Raw genomic sequence first — 21,758 nt, 5'->3', positions numbered from 1 at the left:
AAAAATAAAAGCTACTTGTGAACTACTACTTGAGTTCAACTTGGTAAGATGTTTGCTTAGACTCATATATAAAGTAAATAAAACTATCAAGATTGAAACTAGAGTAGTTAACAAACCAAGTTTAAATTTTGAGAGAGAGAGAGAGGCCTAGCTTTCTTAATAATAAAAATAAAAAAAGAATTAAATAAACTTAAGAAAGCTTTACGAAGTCCTAAAGTTTGGTATGAAAAAGAGTTTTGGTGTAAAAACTAATAAAACAAAAATGCGGTGAGCGTGGATCGAACACGCGACCTTCAGATCTTCAGTCTGACGCTCTCCCAACTGAGCTATCCCCGCTTCACGATAGAAACATTCTTAAAATCTAACACGTTTTAGTATTCCTTAGCTTTTATCTCACTCTTTCCGCTATTCACGTCTTCTTCCTCTGCTTCTTCTTCTTTATCATTATCCCCAGAGCAGAAGGGCTAGTACTCTCTGATTCTGAACACGCATTTATTAACACAAAGACAAACACCCGAAAACCCAGATGGGAAAAACCATTTCTTTCAAGGACGAGTTCACTTTCGGTCTGTTCTCTTCCATTCTTACTTGCTTTCTCTTCAAAATCTGTTTTTTTTTTAAAAAAAAATAATAATTATATATTGTATTCAGTCTGAAATGTTTGTTTGTTTGTTTCGTATGAATCCCATTTGCAGAGCAAAGGTACGAGGAATCACGTGACATCATTGCCAAGTACCCAAACCGAGTCCCTGTATGTTTTCTTATTTTTCCCAAAACTCATCAATTTCTATTTTGTTGATTCGCATTATTTTTGTACCGCACCACCCAAAATATGAACTTTGAATCAGTTTCAATTATAATTCTCTCTCTCTCTCTTAGTTGTATATAAATTTTTATAGCTAGGATTTAGCTGAGGCCTTGGAACAAGGAGCTAAGAACTATTTCTAGCTTAATTAAGCAAAAATCTAATTTATATTTAAGCATGAAATTTGGTGTGCCTTGTTCCTAAGAATCCGGTTGTGTAGATATAGTTTGTGCAAGAGTGGTTTTTTTTAGGTTAAAAATATACATATGGTGCCTAAAAATTTGTGTCCGGTTCTACTTTAGGAAAAATTATTCAATACTTCAGGAGCAATGGTCTCTCTTCTCACATGAACCATAGATCCCATTATTATAAATTTAATTATCAAGACTCATTATTACGTGAGAGGAGGAAGAATTGTTGTCTAAGTAATGAATAATTTCTCATATTTTAGTCTAAGAAGCATCGACAATCCAAAATTATGTTGGACAGCCGGAGACACTGTGCATGTGTCCTCAATGTATTTTTTTGATAAGTATGTGTGTCCTCAATGTATTGAAAGGAAAAAATTTAAATTTTTTATTTAAAAAAAGATTAAATACGATTTTAAAGATTTTGATAGTTTTGATTTATTTTGTAAACTAAAAATAAACATAAACTATTCTTAAAAAATAAAATATACCTAACTATATATTAATTAATTTTTGTATCTCCGTTATGTCTAACTTAATTTTTCAAGAATTGTCATGTCCCATCTAGTGTTTCATGTCCATGCTTATTTGTACAGATTCAATTGTCTTTATACAAATAAGGGAATTAACCATTAGCAGTCAGTATGCTTAACTAGTATTCACAAAAGGGTGTGCAGCTGTTTGCTTCAAAGTTTGTGTGTTTGAAAACTTCAAACACAATTAATATACACTTGCTCCCCCCCCCCCCCCCCTCCAGCTTCTTAAGGTGTAGATATAAATTTACCTCTTTCTCCAAGTCATTACTTATTGATTATACATTGCAGTTAATTGTGGAAAGGTATTCAAAAAGTAGACTTCCTGCGATGGAAAAGAAAAAGTAAGTTTCAGCTTTGGCTTAAGCTTTCTTGAAGTTAATAAGTTTTTTTCTTTTGTTTATATGCATACTGGGATACACTTTGTTTCAACTTTCAAGATAAATCTCCTTAGTGTGTATTTCTATTGGCTTATTTGCTGAAAATAAGTATAATTACAATTGTAACTAGAAAAAAATCAGGCTTTAAACGGCTGTACATAAGCAAAAAGTTAAACAAACTCCTAAAAGAAGCTAAACCAAACACACAGTACTCCTAGTTTAGAATCTCTGCCTGATGTAGTTTAAACTGATCATGTTTACTAGTGCTTTTGGTTGATTAAGTTATAGTAGTATTAAAGTATTGGCATGCTTATTCAAATCCCTATTTGCTATTTGTTGTTTGCTTTTAGTGAAAGAGAAAGGACCTTTCATTCTCACGTGTTATCTGGTATCTCAAATCCTTTAGCCCATTTCCAGACCGGGTCTTACTAGTTCTCAACTTGCAGTATTTTCTTCTTTTTGGATACCGGAGAATGGATTTCAATTTCCTGGTCACTAAAATCTAAATATAGAAATCGGAGCATAGGCTTTATAGGGGTACATATTTCAATTTCTGTTTCTTTCCATTTACTAACTGCATGTAGACTAAAATGAACTTGGTTTTCAAGAATGATTTTATGGATATCACATATTGACTTACCATTTGTTATCACTGGGCAAGTCATGGAGTCTTGATAGAAGAAGTCAGAGATTTGGGTAAATGAATACTTGTATTTGGAAGGCATGGTGAAACCTGTTTTGTTAAAAATGATTGTCTTTTTCCAAAATTTCTGATCTTATGGGAACTACCTTAGCATCGCTAGACAAATCAACCACATATTTCTGGGCATTGGAGCACCGGGTTTGATATGGTAATAGGGAAAGGTTGGAATATTTTTCAAGATCAATTGAGTATAACTTAAACTTGTGTTGCCAATTTTTTGTGCTTATACTGATAATTAGTTTAGCATCTCAATGATACATCTTTCTTTGCTCTTTGGTGATAGATTCCTGGTTCCCCGAGACATGTCTGTGGGGCAATTCATTCACATTCTGAGTGACAGACTTCATCTAGCCCCTGGAAAAGCTCTCTTTGTATTTGTGAAGAATACCTTACCTCAAACTGGTATAATTTATAAATCCTGTGTTGCTTGCCTCTAATTGAATTTTTTTGCTAGACTTTTGTGTGAGTGTTCTGATTTGCTCTATTATGACTTTGATCTGCAGCAACTCTGATGGACTCTGTTTATGAATCCTTCAAGGATGAGGATGGATTTCTATACATGTGTTACAGCACTGAGAATACCTTCGGCTATGCAACAATTTAGATTTGGGAACACTGAACTCTGTACATTGAAGATTGTAATTAAACAGTCGCCGCCCCTCCATGAAGATTATTCTTTAAACTGTACCTGATATAAGATTATTCTTTAAAGAAGCATCTGATGTATCATGTTATGTATGTGCGTATGTATTTTTATGATGTCATTTATTATTTACATTTTAAGAACGTAAAAAATGACAACTTAATTTTGTGCATACAGACCTTTTTATGCTTAGAAATTGCGACTGTTATTCAATGGAAAGAATCATAAGCTTGTGTCAATAGATGCTGAGGATGCACTTCGCTCCTGCAGAATGTTGTGTATTGTAGTTATGGGTAGTGAATAATTGGGTCAAGGTCCACAAAGGGTAATATGCTTTTACAAATATATTGGATCTCCAGACTGGTTAATAGATTTTGTATAGCTCTGCAGCTGCTATTGTAAAGTAATCACTGTGCTTATTTTTAACCAGTAAGTTTTGAAAGATCATCCAAATTTTAGTTAAAAAGAGTATGATAATTATGATATTGTGAAAAGCCGAAATGAAGTTGCTATCAAGACTTTGATTGACTCTACCAACCATTGTGACCCTCATTGGACATTTAGTTAATAGGATTGGTTTTTGGTGGACCGCGTTCTTGAAATTTTTGTGTCCCTAAGAGAAAATATCCAACTATTTATGCTGTTTTTTTCCAGGGGATGGCAAGAACCATATATGCATATGCTATTCCATAACATAAACCACAAGCCCACATATTTTATGTTTTGCCTGCACTCTTGTACTGGAGGAGCTACTACCCTTTCTTTGCCAATGAATAATAGCTGCAATGGCATCCTCCTTAAGATGATTGGATTCACAAAGAGATGAAGAGGTAGATAAAGGTCCTAGCCACCCTTCCAATGGGTAGGTTACCCAACACTTATTTCCTTTGCCTGGCATTCCCAGAGAAGTCCCACACAATGCACAATCTCATTCATAAAAATATAAAACAAATGATAGAAACATATCACACATGGAACGGTCCTCAATGTAAATTAAATACAGAAATGTCATTGCGAAGTGTAAGATTTTCAATCTTTGCACAATATATATTCAAAAGAATTATTGTATATCAACATGACAACACTTGTGGTTATCAAGAAAGACCTAGAGGTGAAAAAGAAACACCCCCACCATTCAGGCAGCATTGTCTTTGCCTTAAAGATTACCATGCCACAAAATCAGACTTACGGCTAAACAAGACAATCCAACCCAATTAAAAAAAAAACTGACAATCAAGGCAAGAAATAGAATCCTTGTCGTCTTTTGCCCGATCAAAATATAATTCAGATACTGTATATGATTCTTGTACTTCTGCATGATAACTACTACCAGAATTCAGTAGATTTAGAATCTCTAGGAAAATTTGCTAGGGGAAGAGTCTTTGACCTCCTCCATTTCGCCAGACACCACGCACTGGCAATCCTCCAGCGAGGTCCTGGACATCCACTGCTTCTGGATCTGAGTCAGTATCTTTATTTTTGAGGTCCAAAAGTGATGCCACAGAGCCATCACCTAATCGAGCTCTAAGGAACTTTGAGGATTTTTTTCGTTGCTTACTCCCTCCACCAGTGTCCCCTATATTTTGATTAGATACACTAACAGCTGATGGGGAATCATTCTGGCCCCTCAGCTTCATTAAAGGTTGACTACCAGTACTTAACTCCACATGCTGCTCAAAAACCGGTTCCTGTGATTTTCCTTTGGATAAACGGTACCCATCCTTGGATAACATCTCCACCTCCTGTTCTAAGGGCTTATAGCTTGATTGCAGTTGCTTTACGGTGCTTAAAATGCTACTTGCTAATTTATCCTTTGAATTACTATCTTCAGCAACTACAGACTTCCCTTTACCTTTCTTAGAGCCTTTACTGTCTTTCAAGTGGGCACTACCACGGCCCCAACCATTACCTTGTGGACCATTGCTTCGCAAACTAGCATTATAGGTCTCAACAAGCTCTTTCTGTTTCTGAGGATCAGGACAGAGCCGAGCCAAGTCAACAACAAGATGTGACAAGCCAAACTGCTGCACATAATACAAATATCTTCCTGTGTCAATTAAACCCTGCCTATATTGTCCAGATATGTCTTTAAAAGCAGCGTATCTGTCTTTGTCAAATTCAAGAGCAGCACGCATCTTCTCCACCAAAGACCTGTTTGCAGCTTGAACATCCTCCACATTTGGCAAGGCCTGGCTACTTGTGGGCAACTTGTGAATTTGTGCTGCAGAGACTGGAGGAAAATCAGATATTGAAGGTTCCACAGATCCTCTCTCCACAAGATCCGGGGCTGATGTGGAGTGGCTGATCCTATTCGTGTTGCCCAAGTCCCTTGAAGAGCCAGCTGACAGTTGTGCATGGGTCAAACGAGGTTGAGCCAAACTCGCATAAGTTGATTTTGCCAGTCCATTACCAGTGGAGGAATTGGTCTGACCAGAACTACGTGACATTACAGGTCCTGAATTTGTTGCAGGCCTAAATTGGGTCGAAGTACTTGCTGGTACCACTGGCCCACGGGTAGCAGCTGGCCAACCCTGAACTGAATTAAGAACAGTCACATTTCTTTGGCGGCGGAGATGTGCTGCCATATTGTTACTAGGCAAACCTTCTGAGTCCTGTTTTGGTTTTTGTTGACTGTTGTTGGGTGCCATAGGGAGGGGAGGAAAGGAAGATCCTACCAAAGGAGCATTCCTTGACCCTTGCCCCAAGGCTTGAAGGTACCTTGAAGATGATTCAGAATCCATTGTAGCTAATGATTCAAATGGCTGAATGATTGGATCAATATCAGTTGCATCCCCAGGGTCAGGGGCAACTTGCCCATTGGACGAAGATGATGGATCATGTAATGTACGGTCTGCCTTAGCTGTCTCCAAACTTGCTTCAATGGCCATAGAAAGTTGACCTTCAGAAGAATCACGTCGAAATGTTCGTCCTCTTCCACGACGACGATCTTCCTCACTACTTCGATACCGAAAGCTAGTTGGTATCTGTGAGGAAAAAGAATAAAAGAAAATAAATAAGTAAATAGCCAAGGGCAAAAAAACTGCAAAAATGAATATATTCTTCATTGAATAAAAAAGCAGCAATACATGACATTATGATCCAAAGATCAGAAAAAAAGAAGAAGATTTAGATAAGTTATGATGGGCCAACAATTGATAGATTATACATGCCTGCAGAGCGGCATTACGCTTGGAACGTGACATTCGTCCTCCATGTTCAAGAGCATTATGTCTCTGAAATATCAAAAGGAATGCAAGTCAAGCTATTGAAATTACTCTAGAATACCGACTACAATAATATAGCTAAACTGTTCATAAAAATTCAAAATAAAAAACAGGCATATGCGTGTACACATGCAGTGCACACTACATTCACATGCAGTATTATAATATATCACCTTCAAATCTGCTTCGGATTGATAAACAATAAACTTTTTGGCAAGGCAGGCCTCATCTTCACATAAGAAATGCTCTTGACGGAAGTGGATCTGTGACAGAGAGCAGCCATTTGTTTATACAGGTATTCTCAAGCTAAAAACAATAAAAGTGAGGACTTCACAAATTTATTACTAAAAGAAGGGAAAAAAAAAACCGAGCATCTTGCCTCGAGGTCATCATAATTCTTGTAATACTCATAGTGTCCAGGATGTTGCCTACATTCAACAGAATAAAAATCATGAACATTACTAGACTTCATTGCAATCAAAGCATATGAGTGTCTTTCTATGTAGTAGATTGCTTGTTTACCTTTGGCATATATGGCAGGTATAATGTTCAGTAGACATATGCGAGTAAAGTTCATTTTCCCCATAGAATGGTGATCTGCAAAATTCACACATAGGATGCCCCATAAAACCACCCCTTTCACTCTCACTTCCATCCACCTCAGAGTTTCCAGTGCTTATATGCTGTTTCAGTTGTACTTTAGTATATAGCTTTTGTTCACAAATAAATACCTGTATCACACAAAGGAAGCCAATGAGGTCCTCATGCAAACCATATAAGAAAAAGATGGTTTTTTCAAAAACCCAAAGTCATAATTTTTTTTTTATAAGTAAAACCTGAAATCATATAAGAAGTCAAGCATATGCATTTCACCTTCCTCCCTTCCAAACAAAGACTGCACATAACCAACTTATGTTGATGGAATAAATGACCCTTCAACTGTTCAATGTTCCTGAACTTTGCTCGACGCTTTGGACCATCATTTGGTTGCCCCTCCACATTATCACATACACTGCAGGAAAGCCTGCACATTGCCTTGATCATGTTGTAATGGTCCACATCGTCAAAAAACGCTTGTGTATCCTCATGGTACCAGTATGATCCCACTTTACCCTCCTTTACATCGGAGGGCAAGATGGAAAAGTCATTAATCGACCTGGTGTAATCTCCTAAAGCCTGCAACAATAATAAATTCACATGGATTTTAGAATAGATTGAACAGCTGCATGGACAAGGAGTAGAAAAAAAGAGCATTAAATCAACCTCAATCTATCTTTCTAGGTAAAAAAGATAATATATTCTCCTAAAATAATGAACCTTCAATTATTAAACTGTAAGAAGCCTCTTATCATTTAAGCGACAAAATCAGCTAATAATCAACCAAACCCAACGTGTAAAAGTGCATAGAACCCAGAACAAGAGGGAAAAATAAATAAATTCAGCATAAGAGTTGGGAAGTTCAACATTGAGCGATAGCATCAATAACACAATCATAGTAAAAACAGTGGAATTAATCAGAACAAAAATCAACACTAATTAATCTGAGTATCACTCTCTCTTCCCAGAGGCTCAAATAAGAAGAGAACACAAAATAAAGATTACCACAGCAACCACACCACCTTGGCAGTAACATATAATGCTTAACACCCACTCCATGATTGATTGCTCTTTATCATCAGACCCACATGCAAAATTGGTTTTAATATAGGCAGGAGTCAAACCTAGTCCCTTGTTCAACGACAAGAACAGTTGAGCTAACTAAAAGTCTAAAACCCACCTAGTTCAATGCTTGATTATAAATTTGACAGAAACATAAAGTAGAAAAAATATTTCCTGAAAGCTGACTGAAATTAAAGGAAACAAAAATAAAAAGCACACAATGCAGTAAGAGAAACAGTTCATAACTACAACTACATCAACATGGTGAAATTGAAATTCAAAGCTACAAACCAAGAATCTAAACAAAATTCATAATAAAAAATTTAAAAAAAAAAAAAAACAAAGAAGAAGGAGAGGAAACTTGACCTTGGTGACGAAAACGACGTCGGACTCGGACTTGCAGATACAGCAACGGCGATCCTCGCAGATGAAGCGGAGGCGAGCGACGCAGGTGGAGCAGACCTCTTTGTGGCCACAAGCTCCGTACGCAACCCATTCAAGAGCATCGGCACACACAGCACAGCTATCGTCCATGTCTTTCCCTCTCTTTCTCGCAAAACCCTAATCAGACGTTGAAGACGAAGATGGAGATCTAAATTTCTAGGGTTCAAAGAAAGGGGCGGCTCTGAACAAAACCAAACCCCCAAATTTTACTTTTAGATTTTCTTAGTGTTTGAAAAAAATTGATTTTTGTGTGTTGCTTATATATATATATATATAGAGAGAGAGAGAGAGAGAGAGAGAGAGAGAGGGAGAGATTGAACCAAAGGTTTATGGACGGAATCGGAGTTGGAGTTGGATTTGATGGGTTGGAATATCGGTGGAGTGGTAACGTCTGCTCTGAGAACCTGAGGATTTCAAAGGACAATGACATTATATATATATATATATATATATATAATTTTCAACTCTCTCTTTTTCTTTTTTTTCCAAGGCGGTGGATTTGGGCTGCAGCTGAGGGCAATTGGGCTTTTATTATGAAAAAGAGAGCTCCCATTAGGAGTAGGATTTCCATCGCTCTCTTTCTTTTTCTTTTTCTTTTTCTTTGGTAGTACAAAATAGTATTTAGAGTCAGTCTTGTTGCTGAGATTAGAGAGCGTGTAAGTGGGTAATTTTAGAAGAAAAAATATAGGATCATGAAAATTTTCATAACCTCTTGGCATAATTGTGATACAACAAAGTCTCGTTAGTGGAAAAAAAAATAGTAAGATTGTGTATAAGTGATGGTCAACCACTCATAGTCTGTCACGTCAGAATTGTGATATAACAATTGTAGAATAATTTGTGGTCCTAAAACTATTCAAATTAGAATTAAATTTGTTTTAGTGAAGTTCATGAGTAATTCTAAGGTACTCTTAGAGTATCTCCAGCAGATTCTCCAAATTTTTGTATTGTTTGGAGAATGAACGGTGACTTTTACCTTTTAGTTACTCGCTTTTTCAAATACAATTTCTAACAAATTCTCCATCCCATTCTCTATCTTATTTAAATATCATTTCTTCATTCATTCTTTATTATCTTTTTATCATCATTTATTCTTCCTATATTCATTCCCAACAATTATATTTTTCAATAAAAAGTGTTATATCCATAACATTTTTCACAATACTTTCATAAGAATCACATCAAAATCTTATATGGAAAGTTGTTACTAGTTCTAATTTGTACCCACCGCTGAAATTATTTTTTTACTCACCAATATTAGCTTATAACAATCTATTACTTAAAATTTATTGTGAAAATTTTGTGGTAGCATTTTTTAATTGCTATTTCTCATTTTTTATATTATTTTTCCCTTCACACCATCTGTCATCCATGCGTTTCTTCTCTTTTTTTTTTTCTCTTTTTTTTCTCTTGGTTTTTTCTCCACCATACACATATCCCACTCCTTTTCTCTATCTACCTTCTTTTTCTTTTTAGTTCATTCCAGATCATTCCTTCAACTCTCTGTCTCTCTTTTTCTCTAGCTATCTCTTTTTTTACTTTTTCCATTTCTACTTGATTCTAGAACACTCTCTCCCTCTATCTCACACAAACAAATGCTCTCTCATACACACATAGATCACCGGCAGAGAAGTGGAGATCGGCATTCTACACAGATCGGCGTTCTACATGTTTGTTGCTTGTTTGTTTTGTTGTTGTTTTTGTTTTTGTTTTTGTTTTTGTCCTGGTTTGATTAGTTTTATTTTATTGTTCAGATTTCATTAGGTTTATGAGAAAGATTGTTTTTGTGTTTCAAATCTTTCAATTGGGTTTTGTGTTTTTATTTTGATTGTGGAATATTACCGTTGAGATAGAGAGTGAAGAACGAAAGAGAAAAGGAATGAGAGAGAATGAATATTTTTTTATTCAGCCAAGTATTTTTTTAAGATAAAATAATGGTTTGGAGTTGCTACGGTGTTCTCTATATTAAGAGAATTACTGTAACAACTTCAAAAAAAAATTGGAAAAGTTTTGTGTATAGAGAAGCTGTTGGATTGTGAATAGTAGGTGAACAATAGCATTTTATCTCCAAAAAATAGAGATAGAGCATCCGTTGGAGATGCTCTTAGAGTACGAAGAATGGTGTTATCTTTTCTTACATTCATGGTGGGGTTCACTATGAATGTGAGAGAAGAGAAGGAAGCATCATTTATCTATGATCTCAGAGTGCCTAAGAATTTTTCATGACCATGAGCATGTTAAAGAAACTAAGAAAATAATTAAAAAAATCCAGCATGCTAAAATGCTATTAAATATTAAGAATTTTAGGCAAATCATTTATCATTGATAAAAAATTCAGAGCATGAAGAGTAATGCTCTCTTTTCTCACATACATGGTAAGGTCCACTCATTAAATATATGGTGAGGTCTACCATGAATGTGCCAGAAGAGAACACTATTTATCCATGTTTTGAGAGCGCCTAATAATTTTTCATGGCCATGAGCATGTTAAAGAAATTAAAAAAGAAAAAAAAATCCAGCATGCTAAAATGCTATTAAATATTAGAAATTTTAGGCAGATCATTTATCGTTGATACAAAAAATCAAATATTATCTAGTGTTATTTAAAAGAATAATTAGGTGTTAGGACTTACTTCTTTAATTTTTTTTTTTTTGGATGATTGAGAGCATTAGTATTAGGGGGCATAAAAACCCCCTAGATGCTATTTTACCAATCAACAAGCCAAAAGACAGCATTATCCGAGTATATATTGGTAAAAAAATTTAGCAACCATGAACAGTGGGTTCTTAAATATAGAACCTACTGTAGCTTGGATGTAAAACCAAAAAAAAAAATTTCATTCTCTCTCTCTCTCTCTTAAACTGGTGTAGATCAGTAGCTCTCTAGCCTTTCTCTTTCTCTCGGCTTTCTCCATCATAACCTCGCCATAGGTGTAGATCAATGGTGCTGTGGTGGTGGTTCGGTGGGTTTGGTGTAGGCTTTTTGCATGGTTCTTGGTGGTTTTTTGAGTGAATGGTCGTGGGTCTAGTGGTTTGCTAAGTCTATGGTGGTGGGTCTTGGTAGTTTGTAGTGGTGGTTGAGTTGTTTTTTTATAGGTTGTGGGTGATGTTGGCAAGTAGAGAGGGGGGAAGAGTTGTTGGGTAGAAGAGAGAAAAATAGATTTTTTATATTTTATTTTATTTTATTGGGCAGTTTATATTATTTTATTGGGTTGCATATTGATGATGCAAAGAAGATCAGTGGGCTGGATGTTTCGGACTTCACAGGACTACTGGTTCTCTCTGCGGCCTGAAAAAGAAAGAAAAGCGAATCAAAGGCGACCGAGGCTGCCGGCCAAAAACCCTCCGATGGCAAAGTTAGTTTTTCTCTCTATGTTATCTGAGTTCCAACTTGTTTGGAGTAAAAATGAACATACCTTGGCCTTGTCTGAAACAGCCTTTATATAGTGTTCTTATAGGCGGTTATCAAAATTGGAACTTCTCCTGGATTCAAGGAGAGGTAGAAATCAAATGTAACTTGCATAACCGTTTGGAAGTTATGCTCTTGTTTCGCAACGGATACCTGGCGGTTATGCGTGGGATAAGGGATTATCACATCTTATTCGGAGATTTTCCTAAGTGTGATACCCTCGTCCTGGAGTTCCTCAGTTGAGTGTGCTTTGGCACACGCGCAGGGGCTGTTTCGTCTAATGGGCAAATTCCTTCAAGACGAGACTGTCGGCACTCTGGACGAGCGCATCACTCTGGTGGTGCTTACCTCGTCCAGAATTCTTCTTCCCTGGACGAGGTAATTGCGGGCAAGTTTCTGAGGGTGTTTACAGTAGTAGGTGGGTCATGGACGACCTGTATGGACGACTCGAAGATAGGCTAAATCAGTTCCCTATCAGTTGCCCCCTGTTCTAAGGTTGTCCAAAGCTCTTTGGTTTCTGGACTCGTTTCAACGTATTATTCCACGTGTTTCAAGGTAGAGGACGAGGTTCCAAAGGCCCCAGATTATGTCACGTGTCATTATTTACCTGGGTTAACCATTACCAAATCCCAGACGAGCTAAATCCTAGATTAGCCGTCCGTGGTGAGTGGTGTTGCCAACCTCACTTTGCCATCGGAGGGTTTTTGGCCGGCAGCCCCGGTTGCTTTTGATTCGCTTTTCTTTTTTTTTCAGGCCGCAGAGAGAACCAGTAGTCCTGTGAAGTTCGAAACATCCAGCCCACTGATCTTCTTTGCATCATCATATATAAAAATAAGAACTAAGACGTTGGACGTATTGCAAAATGAGTTGGTAAAATAAATAAAGTAGTATTTGAGATTATAAAATATTTATTTTTTTATATCCTCAGATGTGAATGCTTTTACTAGCTCTTCAATTTTAAATATTTTCTTTTGCTTCTAGTAATATAATCTAATGAATCTCCCATGTTTGCCAGAAAATAAACTACAATGAGCCAATAAGGCTAAAACCATGATTGAAGAAAAAATATATATACAAATTAAGATAAAACCCAGTTGGCTTATTTAGGAAGACTAGTAATTGCGTAGATTTTGATGATTATTGGGCTAACATTGATCTTGAACCAAAATTCAAAGTTTTAAAAAAGAAAATGCTTTAAACAAGTACTGATATTAAATTCTAACAACCTTTCTAGCAACGGTGAAAAATAGATTTATTTTCTAGCGGTGATGAATGCAACTGGGAAAACAGCAATGATAGCACGAACAATCGGGGGGGTGACCCGGTTGTAGGTGTCACATCGGAGGACAATGTAGGGAGAGAGGATTGGAGGCAAAGCAACCTTGCCAATTATCCGGAGATGAGAGTTGACCAGGACGTTCTTTTTCAAGAAAGTATGATTTCCAAGGAAACGGTTGTGGAAGGTACAGGAATCTCGGAGGTCAAAACTCACAGTGAAGGAAATACAATGACAACTAGGATTGCTCAGGAGGAAATGTTTCAAGTACAATTAGAGGAGATTGATAATGAGCTGTCAAGGTTTGAAAATCTAGGGTGAAGAGTGCATGAAGATTTAGCCAAAATGCAAGCCATGGGTTCAAATGGGTCTGTCCTAGTTGACCAAAAAAGTCATGAGGGAGGTACTGGGCCACTTGCTGGTAAAAATGAGCAGGCTCATTATGGGAATGTAAAGTGAAGAGGAAGGCCCACAGGCCACTAAACAAGGGTAAGATTGAGGTAAAAAGAGAGTCCATGCTATTAAAAAGAAATTTACATGAGTTTTTAGAAAAAGAGGAACAAGTAGAGTGCTGCAAAAAGAAGAAGTCTGAGTCAGACAGGGAGATATCGGTGGAGGCTGGATTTCAACCTCGCCAGACACAATGAATCTCTTAGCATGGAACTGCCGGGGGCTTGAGAACCGCCGTGCAGAATGAGAGCTTGGTGAAATTATACAAGCACAAGATCCCACGATTGTGTTTCTCTCGAAAACATGGTCGAGTAAGACACAAATGTAACGGATTAAAACTAAGTTAGAGTTTGATGGCTTGTTCACTGTCCCTAATGAAAGGTGGGGTGGTGGATTGGCTATTATGTGGAAAGCAAGAGCTACGATTTGGGTGGATAGTTCCTTAAAGTATCATATCGATGTTGTCGTGAATGGTGGCTTGGAAAGTGCATGGAGAATGATGGGATTATATGGAGAACCTACAACTAGTCATCGAAGTGAGGGTTGGGACATGTTGCAGATGTTGAGTTCTAAGCGAAAATTACCATGGTGTTGTGTGGGAGACTTTAATGAGCTCCTGGAGGTGAGTGATAAGAGGGGTGGTGCACCATGTTCTCATACACAAATGCAGATGTTTCGGGATGTGTTAAATCATTGCGGATTTATGGACCTAGGATATTCGGGGCCGGACTTCACTTGGCATGGGTGGAGGAGAGGGGAACTTATATGGGAGAGGTTGGACCGTAGGGTTGCAAACTATGAGTGGATAGCACGTTTTCCTATGGCTTGAATAAAACATTTGCATTGCCACACATCTAATCATAGTCCGATTTTGCTATCCTTAGATTCGAATGGAGAGAAACAAAGGTGGAGGAAAAAACCTTTTTGGTTCGAATCTATGTGGGCGGCTGATCTGGGATGCAAAATTGTGATTAATGAAGCTTGGGCAGATCCAATGCTAGGGAATCCAATGTTTGCCATAACAACAAAATTGAAGAAGTGTAAAATGAAGTTGAAAAAGTGGAGTAAGGAGACTTTCGGTAGCATCAAGAAACGAATTAAAGAGGTAAGGGAGAGACTGTGGGTGGCAGAAGAGGAATCGATGAGAAGTGGGGCACATGAGGAAGTAAAAAATAATAAGGTAGAGCTGAATAAACTTTTAGACAATGAGGAGAAGATGTAGCAGCAGAGATCACGAGTGTAATGGCTTCAAAGTGGGGATAAGAACATGAAGTTCTTTCATGGGATTGCTACCCAAAGGAAGAGGCAGAACTTCATCAAAGGGTTGCGTGATGATGATGGAGTTTGGCAGCATGATGAGCACATTTTCTCAGGCTTACTGATTGGTATCTATGAGAAGCTCTTTATTACCTCTAATCCTCATAGCATGGATTGGATTTTGGATGGAGTCCAAGAAGTGGTAACTGATAGTATGAGGACAAAGTTGGCATAACCATACACAAAGAGTGAGGTAGATAGGGCAATTAAAGATATGACTCCTTTGAAAACTCCGGGACCAGATGGAATGCCTCCCCTATTCTATCACACTTACTGGTTGGACATAGATGATTGTTTGTTATTTTGTAGATTAACCTTGGAGGAGTGTGAGAAGATACATCAGATTCTAGCCTATTATGAGGAGGCGACGGGCCAAATGGTTAACAAGGACAAGACCACACTCTTCTTTAGCAAGAACACAAGTGTGCAAACTGAGGAAGTAATAAAAATTTCTCTAAATGTGCCAACAATCCAACATTATGAGAAATACTTGGGCTTACCTTCTTTCATAGGTAGGTCAAAGAACGCTTGCTTTACTCAAGTAAAAGAATGGATTTGGTCTAGGATGCAAGGGTGGAAGGAGAAGCTCCTATCACAGGCTTGGAAGAAGGTCATGATCAAGGCAATTATTCAATCTATCCCTACTTATTCAATGAGTGTGTTTAGATTGCCAACAAGCCTATGCAAGGATATTGAAATTATGATTCGCAAATTTTGGTGGGGTCAAGGAGAGAATAGAAAGATTCGCTGGGTGAATTGGAGTACCATGTGTGCTTCAAAGTTGGTGGGAGGAATGGGCTTTCGAGATATTCAAAAGTTTAACAATGCAATGTTGGCAAAGCAGGTATGACGCCTTTTCCACCATAGGGACATGCTGCTATACAAGGTCTTTAGTGCCAAATACTTTCCAAATGGAAATATCCTTGATGCTCTCATCCACCCCAAGTGCTCTTATGCTTGGAGGAGCATCTTGCAAGCACGAGAGGTCATCCAGAGAGGAGTTGTATGTCGAGTTGGAGATGGCTAGGGGATTGATATTTGGGACCATCGGTGGCTGTCGGATTTAACATATGGGAAGATAATGTCTCCCAGGATTGATGCTAGCATCAATACAGTAAGTGACTTGTTCCATCCAAAATTCAAGGCATCGAATTCAGATCTAATTGAGTCATTATTCTGCCCGTGGGAAGCTACAATGATTAACAGAATACATGTGAGTGAAGTGAGCAATGTAGACACACTCATGTGGCCCTTAACACCAGATGAAGAGTACTCAGTCAGGAGTACTTATCGTTTGTTGGAAAGCTCTATTCCTTAGGCGAACCCAAGTTCTTCCTCCTCGGACACTACTGCGACAATATGGAAAGGAGTGTGGAAAATCTGTGCACCTAGTAAAATCAAGCACTTCATGTGGAGAGCAATCAAAGATTCGTTGCCCACAAAACAAAACCTACAACATAGGCATATTATGATGGATGAAGCATGTTTTCTATGTGAGGAGTCGAAGGAAACAATCATGCACTACCTTTGGTATTGTGAGCAAGCCCAAGCAATCTGGAAGTCAGAGAGAAGTTTTGTGGATTTATACTAGAAGCATCACCGAACTTTCATGGACCTATTCGAAGGGGTTATAAGGGAGGGGTCTGCTTTTCGAATAGCTTGGTTTTCAACCATAGCTTGGTGTTTATGGCAAAGGCATAACAGAATTAGAGAACGTTAGATCACTTGGCCTTCATTTGAGATTGAAAACAGAGCAAAAGCACAGGTGGAGGAATTCTTTGAAGTGCATAGACCGGCACTGAGGGCAATTCCCAGACCTACTCTTGTCCAATGGGCTCCCCTGATGGAGAACTGGTATAAAGCTAACTTCAATGCAGTCTTATTTGAACGCTTGGGCATAGGTGGATTGGGAGTAGTTTTCTAGGATAGCACAGGGAATGTGATTGCAGTGCTAAGTCAAAAGATTGTGCTCCCTCAAACAGTGGAGATGGCAGAGGCATTGGCAGCAAAACAAGCAGTCCAATTTGCTACAAAACTAAGTCTTTTCAAGGTGTTGGTTGAGGGTGATTGCATGCAAGTCGTTCAAGCTCTATATGCTCCTGGTAAACATCTCACGTTGTATGGGCATGTGATTGAGGATGCTCGCAGAATTGGCTCCACATTGCAATCATGTAGTTTTTATCATGTAAAACGAGAGGGTCATAAGTTAGCACACTCTCTTACAAGTAGAGCAGTTTTATCTGCAGACACAGATATTTAGGTAGGAGAACTACCTAGTGATCTAAATAGAGTCTGTTTGGATAGAACTTATTGCTGAAAACTGAAAACACTGTAACAAAATAATTTTTAAATGTGTAAAAAGTACTGTTCATGCCAAAAATAACTGTTCATGGCCAATGAACAGTGACAGACACGCTAAAAAAAAAAAAAAAAAAGGAAGCCAGACGTGGATGGACGTGGAAGCTGAATCCACACACATTCATAATGTATGGCAGAATGATTTTTGATGAATAAAATTCTCTTACTTTTTCTCAAAAAAAAAAAACGTGCATCTTTAAAAAATAAAAAAATAAAATTTAAAGAACAACCTTTCTAGCAACTTTTCATTTAAATATATGAGGTTCGCCGACAATGACCTAAATTCTTACTATTGTAGTGATAAAATATTCTAAAAACATCAGCTCATTTGACTGTTGATAGACATAGAAAAGAGAGGTTTATGGAAGTAGGTGGCTGGTGTTGTCGTGTTGGGTATGCTTGAAAGTAAGTTGTGGTTTGCCGGAGAAGAAAAGAATAAAACAAAGAGAGAAGGTTCATCAAAAAACAAAGAGAGAAGAGAGTAGAGAGACATCCAACGAAACAAAACGCGTCATACAAAAATTTGCAACAACAACTATAAATTTAGCCACTTAAATATATGCAAGAAAAGGAATGATGGTTATACAAGAAGCAGCCTTAGGGTCCGTTTGGATAGAGCTTATTGCTGAAAATTGAAAACTGAAAACACTGTAGCAAAATAATTTTTAAATGTGTGAATAGTACCGTGGGACCCATTTTTAATAAAAAAAATTCTGTAAAGTGAAGTTTGTGGGTCCCATGAACAGTACACGGGACCCACAAATGTGCTGAAAGTCAGCAAAATGCGGCTACTGTTCATGCACAGTAACATGAACAGTAGCCTTGTCCCCCTGACCCGTGCTGCAGCAGCAAAAGAAGAAGAAAAAAAAAAAAAAAAAAAAACGCAGACGCAGACGCGGAAGAAGGTGTATCCAAACTCAGCCTTAGTATTCTTTTAGTAAAGATTATTTTTGCTAACTTATTTTACTATTCAGTTTATTTTTAGTACTATTTATGAGTCTCAACATTTTTTGGTACTATTCATAAGTCTTACTATACTATTTCAACTAACTTTTACCTTTATCTACAATACTTTTAATAAAAAGTTTTCAGTTTCAGTAAAATAAGCAGATCTCAAATGGACACTATTCTCCAAAGAAAAAAAGAATAAGAAAAAAAAAAGCTTTTATCATCACCTTGTAAAGGACTATAACGGAATTCCACTTAAATTTAAATGTTAGGTTATGATGATGGATTAAATCTCAGCAAGCCACTTGTCCAAAAAGTTTAAGTCAAATGTTAAAACTCACTGGACCCAAAATATGCAAACAATAATGAAAACATGGTGTTGTTTCCTATTTAAAACTGCAAGTTAGATACATCACACAAGGGTTGCTTGCTCTTATCCATTCCCCGGCTGGTGCTTTTGTGTCTTTTATATTCTACTAATGACTGACTTCCATGCTGCTGTGAAGTTCTTTCTTATCTCATTGATAATTCTGGCCATAGGGGGGTGTGTAAATGCAATGGCATGCTAATTTTATTCCAGGACAATTGCTCTGATGATTATTTCACCCTATAATATAACCATTTTTTCTGCACTGATAAAATGTCAAATATGATATTCTTGCTAATTCCAACCAAACTGTTTCTCATATGACCTCATTATATACACTCCCATACCATACCATTTTGATCACTCAATTCTATTTATTATTCAATATCATGCACATGTTGATGCATGTGCTTTTACCAAATGAGTAGACCTTGTGTGTCTATTAATTAATATTCTTGGTTTAAAAAATACTAATACGATGTGGATGGGTGAACTAACTTCTTGTCACTATAATCTATAAAGATCGTACAAAATCTCTTTTTATTGGCTGATAGTTGTATGGTGCTAAGCTGAAACCCAACAACGAATTGAGAAATTTTGATAAAATTCTATTTAATGCAGCGAATACTTCTTTCTGATTGGATAGCAAAAAGCCAAAGCGTTCGAACTTTGTGTGGATGTATTCAAATGCACTTGGTAGATTTTGCTCTTGATAGTCTAGTCCTGTATGCTTAATTTTTCAATGATTTTAACAATCAGAGGATTAATTCTAGCATTCGTTTTCAGCAAATTGCATGTTTTGTATTTCTTCAACAATCATTCGTAACAGAATACATATATGGACTTTTATTCACGTACAATCCAAGAAAGCCAAAAATAAAAAGAAAATCACACACAACACACATGGCCATGGGTCAATAAGATGAAAAGACCATTAGATATCGCATGATATCCAAAGTGGTTCCTCAAACTCGCCTCTCAATTCATCCGCATCCTCACTCCTCAAACACAAACGCTCCATATCCAGCTCCTCACCCCCCGTGTACCACGCTGGAGTGCCGTTTTCATAAGCATTACACGTCAGCCTCCTCAGACCACTCCCATCCAACCTCACCACATACAAATCTCCATATGGCTGAAACTGATTGGGCCACGACACCGGCTCAGCGGTCACCCCACCCAAGTTAGCCGTAAACAACAGCCACTCCCCATCTTCACTAAAGCACACGTGGTTTATCCTCTCCCTGTCCACGTCATCCGATCCTTCTGATCCCGCCACGTGGATCCTCCTCAAATCAGAGCCGTCCGGTTTAACCACGTAGATGCTGAACGTAGTCACGTCGTCAGGGTTATGTCTGTTAGATGAGAAGGCAATGAGATCTCCCCTTGGTGACCAACTGGGCATTGTATCAATCCACGGCCCCTCCGTTAACCTCCTTAAGCCGCCGTCAACAAACTCGCCGTTAACGGCGTCAACTATGTACAAATTTTTGAACCCAGACCGTCCAGACCGAAACACAATAGACTCGCCGTCAGGAGAACATGACGGAAAAGCGTTATTCCCCGTTTCCTCTTTCGTTAAAATCTTAACGTCGCACTTGACGTCTCCACCATCACCGCTGAGATCCGATGGGTCGAATTTGATCCTAGCGATCTGGACCGTTGCTTTTGCTGACTGGAATATCGGTCCCACCGAGGTGTAGATGACGTGTTTCTCAGTGGGACTCCATGCGTTGTAAAATGCTGTACGGCCTTTAAGTAGGGTCCACCGCTTAGAACCGTTTGATTTGAAGACTTTGACGCCAGAGTTGGTATCGAAGTTGGGATTAAACGCGATGAAATCGCCGTTGGGAGAGAAAGAAGGAAACGAAGCATTTATTCTGAGCATTTTGAGTGGTTTTATCGGAGACAAAACCGGGTTGAGGTTTGGAATCGTTGACTCGCCCTGAGTTGACCCGGTGCCTCGGAACCGGTGGTACCCGATGAACTTTGAACCCGGGGAGACAAACGGGTTGTAATGGTGGAGATTCGGGTTCAGTGTCTCTGTGACCGGGTGAAAAGTCTCTGACTCGATGTCGAATATCTCCACGTGGCGGAAATTCTTGCCGCGCCTCCGAGTGGCAACGGCGAGTCTCTTCCCGTCGTGCATCGCCGCCGGAGTGAAGCAGTGGAGCCCCGGAGGTGTGACCCGAGTGGCAGTGTTTGGAGGGCCGGAAAGTTTGAGATTTTCCGGGATATCAACTCGGAAAATGCTCCACCAGCCATCTTCAGCTTGGCGGTGAAAGTAGATGACTGAGTCACCGAACCAGGTGGGCCAGCCACCTCGTTCGCAAACAGTGACACGGTTATCCGGGTCGGATTCTGGGAACACAACTATATCAGTGTTTAGCTCGTGGAACTCACCGCCCCAAGAACGAGACCCGTAGGAAGCAACGGCTATAAACTTTCGAGACTGAGAAATAGCTGGACTGTAATCAACAGAACCTAACGGAGTCAAACGGGTAAGGTCCAGTTGATCGATCCGGGTCGAATAGAGAGCGGACCAGCTCTTGAATAGCCGGCCGGGATCTTCGTGAGCGGAGATGAAATAGATTAGGTCGTTATTCACGACGGGACGGTCGTGGAAAAGACTAGAGGGCACGAAAGGTAGAGATTTGGGAGAGGAAAATCCGGGTCGGGTAAGATAAAAACGGGGCGAACCGGTTCGCTCGGAGACGAAGACGATGGTTTGGTTGTCATCGAGAAATTGGGCATTGAAATTGACAGAGATACCGTCAGTGAGGCGGTGCTCCGGGCCAAGAGTGGTGGGTTGTTGGGGTTGGAGTTGGAGAGAGAAGATGTCGAAGCCATAGTCGGACCTACCGACTGTGCTGAAGATGATGGTGCCTTTGGGAATGGGATGATCCATTTGAGAGTGAGTGTGGTGAGAGTGAAAGGTTAAGGGTGAGTGGAGACTAAAATTATTAGTATTTATAAGGAGAAGCGGCGAACCTGATGAACCAGTGGTAATACGCATGAGGTGACGAAACATGGTTGTCTCTTTTCTTGACTAAT

General features: G+C 38.6%; 3 protein-coding genes and 1 non-coding gene across 4 annotated transcripts; 1 reads left to right on the top strand and 3 right to left on the bottom strand.

Moving 5' to 3' along the window:
• Positions 1-263: 263 nt before the first annotated feature.
• On the bottom strand, positions 264-336 carry TRNAF-GAA (transfer RNA phenylalanine (anticodon GAA)). The gene has a single exon. It is a non-coding gene; the product is annotated as a tRNA-Phe (tRNA).
• A 46-nt stretch (positions 337-382) lies between these two features.
• Positions 383-3,493, top strand: LOC142612586 (autophagy-related protein 8i-like). Its single transcript, XM_075784687.1, has 5 exons — positions 383-566; positions 696-751; positions 1,818-1,870; positions 2,893-3,011; positions 3,113-3,493. Exons 1-5 carry the CDS (start codon positions 527-529, stop codon positions 3,211-3,213), a joined length of 369 nt encoding a protein of 122 aa, XP_075640802.1. The 5' UTR covers positions 383-526; the 3' UTR covers positions 3,214-3,493.
• A 785-nt stretch (positions 3,494-4,278) lies between these two features.
• LOC142613586 (uncharacterized) lies at positions 4,279-8,994 on the bottom strand. The gene is made up of 7 exons (XM_075785994.1): positions 8,502-8,994; positions 7,350-7,652; positions 6,999-7,207; positions 6,856-6,904; positions 6,650-6,739; positions 6,423-6,485; positions 4,279-6,236 (listed from the first exon to the last, which is right to left on the bottom strand). The coding sequence occupies exons 1-7, from the start codon at positions 8,667-8,669 to the stop codon at positions 4,620-4,622; spliced, it is 2,499 nt and encodes an 832-aa protein (XP_075642109.1). The 5' UTR covers positions 8,670-8,994; the 3' UTR covers positions 4,279-4,619.
• A 10,489-nt stretch (positions 8,995-19,483) lies between these two features.
• On the bottom strand, positions 19,484-21,739 carry LOC142613154 (uncharacterized). The gene has a single exon (XM_075785370.1). It carries the CDS (start codon positions 21,733-21,735, stop codon positions 19,639-19,641), a length of 2,097 nt encoding a protein of 698 aa, XP_075641485.1. The 5' UTR covers positions 21,736-21,739; the 3' UTR covers positions 19,484-19,638.
• Between the last annotated feature and the right edge of the window lie 19 nt (positions 21,740-21,758).

Source organism: Castanea sativa, chromosome 10, assembly GCF_040712315.1.
Source record: "Castanea sativa cultivar Marrone di Chiusa Pesio chromosome 10, ASM4071231v1".
NCBI classification, from domain to species: Eukaryota; Viridiplantae; Streptophyta; class Magnoliopsida; order Fagales; family Fagaceae; genus Castanea; species Castanea sativa.
Note: the sequence above shows the minus strand (reverse complement) of the source record. Positions and strands in the feature narration are given on the sequence as shown.

Excerpts from the sequence above, each read along its gene's own strand:
- LOC142613154 (XM_075785370.1), bottom strand. The coding sequence starts at position 21,735 with ATGTTTCGTCACCTCATGCGTATTACCACTGGTTCATCAGGTTCGCCG.
- LOC142613586 (XM_075785994.1), bottom strand. The coding sequence starts at position 8,669 with ATGGACGATAGCTGTGCTGTGTGTGCCGATGCTCTTGAATGGGTTGCG. Across the intron at positions 7,653-8,501 it reads ACGTCGTTTTCGTCACCAAG|GCTTTAGGAGATTACACCAG; the intron begins GTCAAGTTTCCT and ends TTATTGTTGCAG. Across the intron at positions 7,208-7,349 it reads TTTGTTTGGAAGGGAGGAAG|GTATTTATTTGTGAACAAAA; the intron begins GTGAAATGCATA and ends TGTGTGATACAG.
- LOC142612586 (XM_075784687.1), top strand. The coding sequence starts at position 527 with ATGGGAAAAACCATTTCTTTCAAGGACGAGTTCACTTTCG. Across the intron at positions 1,871-2,892 it reads CCTGCGATGGAAAAGAAAAA|ATTCCTGGTTCCCCGAGACA; the intron begins GTAAGTTTCAGC and ends CTTTGGTGATAG. Across the intron at positions 3,012-3,112 it reads GAATACCTTACCTCAAACTG|CAACTCTGATGGACTCTGTT; the intron begins GTATAATTTATA and ends TTTGATCTGCAG.